This window comes from Tupaia chinensis, unplaced genomic scaffold (assembly GCF_000334495.1).
Source record: "Tupaia chinensis unplaced genomic scaffold, TupChi_1.0 Scaffold138400_2, whole genome shotgun sequence".
NCBI lineage: Eukaryota > Metazoa > Chordata > Mammalia > Scandentia > Tupaiidae > Tupaia > Tupaia belangeri.
This window is the reverse complement of record NW_006198298.1, coordinates 52,640-58,600: the sequence shown is the minus strand read 5'-3', so window position 1 is coordinate 58,600 and position 5,961 is coordinate 52,640. Positions and strand designations below refer to the sequence as shown.

General features: G+C 51.9%; 1 protein-coding gene across 3 annotated transcripts in view; it reads left to right on the top strand.

Annotated features, from left to right (window-relative positions):
* The window catches only part of CDK16 (cyclin dependent kinase 16), a 12,434-nt gene extending 6,858 nt beyond the window's left edge, over positions 1–5,576 (top strand). For 2 of the 3 annotated variants that reach the window (XM_006161268.3, XM_006161266.3), the window contains 14 exons: positions 532–665; positions 766–891; positions 976–1,032; positions 1,145–1,259; positions 1,894–1,988; positions 2,087–2,149; positions 2,400–2,523; positions 2,720–2,840; positions 2,948–3,045; positions 3,129–3,234; positions 3,299–3,362; positions 3,498–3,588; positions 5,145–5,222; positions 5,308–5,576. In XM_006161268.3, the coding sequence (XP_006161330.1) occupies positions 532–665; positions 766–891; positions 976–1,032; positions 1,145–1,259; positions 1,894–1,988; positions 2,087–2,149; positions 2,400–2,523; positions 2,720–2,840; positions 2,948–3,045; positions 3,129–3,234; positions 3,299–3,362; positions 3,498–3,588; positions 5,145–5,222; positions 5,308–5,345 (1,310 nt within the window). In that variant the 3' untranslated portion in view covers positions 5,346–5,576. The remainder of the gene's footprint in view (positions 1–531; positions 666–765; positions 892–975; positions 1,033–1,144; positions 1,260–1,893; positions 1,989–2,086; positions 2,150–2,399; positions 2,524–2,719; positions 2,841–2,947; positions 3,046–3,128; positions 3,235–3,298; positions 3,363–3,497; positions 3,589–5,144; positions 5,223–5,307) is intronic. The other variant, XM_006161267.3, reaches the window with a different exon arrangement.
* The last annotated feature ends 385 nt before the right edge of the window (positions 5,577–5,961 follow it).

The following is a 5,961-nucleotide window of genomic DNA, read 5'->3' as shown; positions in this document are numbered from 1 at the left end:
CGCCCCCCCCGCCCCCGCCCCCCTCCCCCAATGCTCTCTGCTCTTTCTTCCCTTCCATCTTCTCTCAACACCTTCTGTTTATCTGTTCACCTGTGTCCCTTTCCTTGGCTTTGTGCCCAGGCCCCAGGGGGAGGAAGGGTGTCTTGCCAGTCACAGCTGCCCCAAGGCTCCCTCTGTCCTATGTTCTGTGGTGGCCCCCTCAGGCTTCCTGGTGCCTCTCTGTCCAGGGCTTACCTTCCCAGGACACTTGGCTACCTCTGCTGCTGCCTGCTTACTGGCCCTGGGCCAGCTGCAGTCTCAGCTCATCCCTGGAACAGGGTGAATATTTGTTCCCCCACTCCTCATTCAGCCTGTCCTGGACCTACCTGAGCTTCCCTGGGCCCTGCCACCCTCTCTCTGAAGGACTCCAGGCTGTTCGGGAGGGCATGTGCACACATATATACATGACGAGGGACTGTGTTGCATGTAGGAGGGAGTGTCCTGGAGTTACTGACCCCATCTGACCTGCCCTCCCCCTCTCCCTGCCACCAGAGATTGTGCACGAGGACTTGAAGATGGGGTCTGATGGGGAAAGTGACCAGGCTTCAGCCACGTCCTCGGATGAGGTGCAGTCTCCAGTGAGGGTGCGCATGCGCAACCATCCCCCACGCAAGATCTCCACTGAGGTGCTTAAGCCCCGTCTGGGTGGTGAAGGAGCTGGAAAAGGGGATCAGACTTGGGAAGGTGGAACTCATGGTCCTATTTCTCCCCTATCTTACCTGCTAGGACATCAACAAGCGCCTGTCACTACCAGCGGACATCCGGCTCCCCGAGGGCTACCTTGAGAAGCTGACCCTCAATAGCCCCATCTTTGATAAGCCCCTCAGCCGCCGCCTCCGCCGTGTCAGTCTGGTGAGTATCTTCCTTTCCTGTCCCCTTCTCATCTTCCAGTCACTTCCCCTGAGCTTGCTTTAATTATCCTCCTTCCCTCCATAGTCTGAGATTGGCTTTGGGAAACTGGAGACCTACATCAAGCTGGACAAGCTGGGTGAGGTGAGAGACAGCCAGGAGGACCATGGTGAGGGAGTTGAAGGGAGGAGGCAGGGGTCAGTGGGAACTCCCTGAAGCCTCGTAGCCTCTCCTAACACACCTCCCCACATCCCAGGGCACCTATGCCACTGTCTACAAAGGCAAAAGCAAGCTCACAGATAATCTTGTGGCACTCAAGGAGATCAGACTGGAACACGAAGAGGGGGCCCCCTGCACCGCCATCCGGGAAGGTATAAACCCCCAGCCCATCTACTCCAGGCTTCCATGACTCCCCATGGTACACATATACTCCATGGTGAGAATGGAGGTTCTGGGACTTCTCCACCCCAGTATTCTGGCCTTCATGAGAATGCCCATCACCCACATATTACCACCTACTACATAGGTAGTAATCAGGGTAAGCAGGAATCTGTTTCTGTTTGGAGAAAAGGTGGATGAATTGCAACCAGGGTGCATGCTTTGGTTCTGAGCGCATCCCTAAAATGGCTAACCAGTTTACTTGCCACTTGAACAGAAACTGAATGTGTAAGCAAGTTTCCACAATACTACAGGCCAGTGTACTGAGGTTAGAGCAAGCCCCCTTCCCAGCAACCAAAAACAGTCAGTGAAAATCTAGTGTCACATGAGCCTCAGCCAGTCCCAAATTCTTGCTCAGTTGTCTTCTCTGAGCCTCATTTTCCACATCTGGAATGTACAGGTACTTCTGGCATGGGGTGGGTTAGCCAGTGCCGCTGGCTGTGCAGCATTACCCCAAGCTGCTCGGAGGAGGAAACCCTGGGCTCGTCCTTATCTGGTCCTCATCCTTGCCTTTGTCCTGCGGGTGGATTCCTGACTTTCTCCCATCCCACTCCCACACTTCTGCAGTGTCCCTGCTCAAGGACCTCAAACATGCCAACATCGTCACTCTACACGACATTATCCACACAGAGAAGTCCCTCACCCTTGTCTTTGAGTACCTGGTAAGGCTGGGTGGCAGTGGGACCTGGGCAGGGTGGGGAGATGGCCAGGAGCCACTGGATGTGACCTTTGTTCCTTCCTGTCCCACTTCTGTCCTCAGGACAAGGACCTGAAGCAGTACCTGGATGACTGTGGGAATGTCATCAACATGCACAACGTGAAAGTGGGTGTGGGGCAAGAAGCCGGGGCACAGGGGGCCCCCACTCACCCACTCCACCCCACAAATCTCCTAGAAACGGACTTTTTCCCATTTGGCTTTTTTGCTGGGAGCTCTTGGAGGGCATTGGCACCCTGTCCTCGTGTGTGTGACAAGGCTCTAGGCCCAGTGACTGTGCTTGGGAGGGGAACAGTGCCTGCTGGGGGTTGGGCTGGGGATACTCTCTGACCTCTGCCTCTCATTCCTGGGTCCCCAGCTGTTCCTGTTCCAGTTGCTACGTGGCCTGGCCTACTGTCACCGGCAGAAGGTGCTACACCGAGACCTCAAGCCCCAGAACCTGCTTATCAACGAGAGGGGAGAGCTCAAGCTGGCTGACTTCGGTACCTACCACCAGCCTCCTCCTACATTAGTCCTTTAGCCTTATTCTTCCATCTCCCCTATCCTAGAACCATGGAATCTCATTCTCCTTCAGCTTCTCCACACTTTGCCTAGGGAACCCTCTATCCCAACCGCACTCTTCCCCAGACTTTGCCCACAACCTCCTCATTCCAGCTGCCTCTTCTCTCTGCTTTCCAGGCTTGGCCCGGGCCAAGTCAATCCCAACAAAGACGTATTCCAACGAGGTGGTGACACTGTGGTACCGGCCCCCTGACATCCTACTGGGGTCCACGGATTACTCCACCCAGATTGATATGTGGTGAGGACAGGTGGAAGTGTGGCAGGGGCCAGTGGTGAAGGGGGTGGCTTGGTCTCAAGAGCCATCCAGGCAGCTGCCTCCCTGTTCACTGTGTCCTCCCTGCCCAGGGGTGTGGGCTGCATCTTCTATGAGATGGCCACAGGCCGGCCTCTCTTCCCGGGCTCCACAGTGGAGGAACAGCTGCACTTCATCTTCCGCATTTTGGGTAAGGAGGCATGAGCCCTAGGAACTGTGGAGACAGTAGGGAGACCCTGAGAGGCGTTTGGGGTAACTTCTCTTCTCTGTCAGGAACCCCAACTGAGGAGACATGGCCAGGAATCCTGTCCAATGAGGAGTTCAAGACATACAACTATCCCAAATACCGAGCCGAGGCCCTTTTGAGCCATGCACCCCGGTGAGGCTGGTGGCCAGGCGGGTGGGTGGTAGGGGCCAGAGTGCCCAAATTCAATTTAAAGCAGGTCTCCTTGTCCTTGCTGTAGACTTGATACTGACGGGGCCGACCTCCTTACCAAGCTGCTGCAGGTAAGACCTCCTTCCTGGACTGGCCTTGTAGGTAGGGGATTCTAGGTGTGAAGAAATGGGGATCCCCAGGCTCTGAGGTGGGCAGGAAGAGAGTTCTTACTCATCAAAGATAACAGTACCTACCCCCTAATTCAGTTTGAGGGTCGAAACCGGATCTCCGCAGAGGATGCCATGAAACATCCATTCTTCTTCAGTCTGGGGGAGCGGATCCACAAACTTCCTGACAGTGAGTGGAGCTGGGGAACAGGACTGCTGGGCTCAGCTGGGCGGGTTGTGTAGGATTCTGGCCATGCCACCTCAAAGGCATAGGAACATCCTTGTTCACCTGTGTGATGGATATAGTTCTTATAAAACAGTTTATTAGCTTGTAATAACTTTTACCTCTCATAAAAATTTTTGAACATACGTAAAAATAGATCCAGTATCACTTTACCTTTTTAAAAGGGCATTTCCTTGTAATATACGAGGGGACTTCAGAAGGTTGTGAAAAATGTAACTTACATACGAGTTTATTTTGAAACAAAAGAAAATTTTGAAATATATGCAATTTTTCATAATACACATTTTTCCACGAACTTTTTGGAAACCCTTTGCATATGCTAAAAACAAATCAAATGTGCACAAGAATGATTTTTTTTGGGGGGGGGGAGGTTTTTGCTATAAGGCGTGTGTGCTCGCCAGACAGACAGAGAGAGACATAGAGACAGAAAGCGAGAAATCACCCCCCAGGGGGGATGGTCACACCGCAATCCCTTCTCCATTCTCCTCTCAGGATCTTGGGCACGCACACACACGCGCCCGGCTTGAGTTTTAAGCCACCGGGTCCGGGACGCAAACCATGGTCGACTACGTGGGAGTCCAGTGACATAGCCATTATGCTAACTGCTGGTTCCCAAGAATGAATTTTCACTACACACACACACAGAATAATACAATGAGTCCCCAAGTACTCCAGCAAATCGTCCACTCATGAATAATCTGCTTTTGTCTATATTCCCCTTTTGATTATTTTGGATCAAATCCAGTCCTAGACATCTTATCCATAAATAATTTTAGCATATGTCTATAAAAGGTTTTAAAGGATTTTATCAACAGTGTCATTGTCACACCTAAAAAAAATTGGCCTACTTCACCGTCTCACCTGAACTAATATTTAAGTCAAATCCCCAAATACCGCCCATCATCTAGATTTAACAAGTGGTAATTGCAGGCCAGCAGGTAGCATGAAAGTTAAAGTACTGGATCCCATATAGCCAATCCTGTGGTTCGAGTCCCAGACCTGGCAGCTTGAAAATCACTCCAGGTGCATGTGCATGCATGCACAAAATCCTGAGAAGAGAATGAAAGGATTGCAGTGTGGACATCCCTCTTGGGAGGTGATGTCTCGCTTCCCCTCTCTTTGTCTGTCTCCCCTTCTCTCTCTGGTAAGCACACATGCCCTATAGCAAAAATTAAATAAAAATAAAGTGGGGCTGACAGGTGGTATAGTGGTTAAGGGTGCAGACCATGGTTCAAGTCCTGGACCTGGTGACTTGTTTTCTCACTCACTCCGTCCCTCTCTGGTCAAATTAAGGTAAACATAAGCTAATTTTTTTTTAATGTGGTAATTGCAATACCGTTATCACATTTGACAAAATTAATAATTTGTGTTATAATCTGTCTTCCATAGTTGTAACTGATTTATGTGAAATTTGACAGATGAAAGTCAAGCTCTCAAAGAAGGGGCAACTTTTTCTAATTGCCCTAATGAGGGGGGCATCCCCACTTCTGTGTCTCCTCCAGCTACTTCCATATTTGCACTAAAGGAGATCCAGCTACAAAAGGAGGCCAGCCTTCGGTCCTCGTCAATGCCTGACTCAGGTAAGTGTGGCCCCTTGCCTCCCCCCAGCCCCACCCACCTACCTGCTTACCCACCAACAGCCATCTGCTCTGCTTTCCCCCACAGGCAGGCCAGCTTTCCGTGTGGTGGACACCGAGTTCTAAGCTACAGACCGAGGCCCCAGCAGGCAGCGGCTGGAGGGATGCCACACCCCTCACAGGGCAGCCCCCCAACTGCATCCTCTCTGCTTGCTGCCTGTCTACCTGCCTGAGCCATGCTCTCCTGCCCACTTGTCCTCTGCTGCCTGCCCAGACACCCAACCATTGGCCTGTCAGCCCACCCACTGGCCTATCTGCTGGGTGCTAACAAAGCTCTCATCACTCCTTTGCCTGGTCTGTCTGTCTGTCTGTCTGTCTCTGTCTTGGTAGTTGCCGGTGGACAGCATGGCCGTTCCAGCCTCTTACACTGAGGCCAGGCCTACCCCTCTTCGTCATACCTTTCCCCAGGACCACTACCCCACGGCCAGCCAGAGGTCCGGAGCTAGCGCAGGCTGGGGATCTCAACTCAGACAAGATGGTGGTGATGCCTTGGGTCTGAGGCTTCCCCTGCCTGCTTTCCTGCCTGCCCCACCTGCCTCATGTTGTGTGGGCCTTTTTTGTTTGTTTCATTCATTGTTGTCTTTTTTAATTATTTTAAATGAGGTTTTCATTTTTTTTAAATGCAATATCTCTGTATACAGACTGGCTGGGCCCTACTCCCTGCGTGTGGCCCTCCCATAGT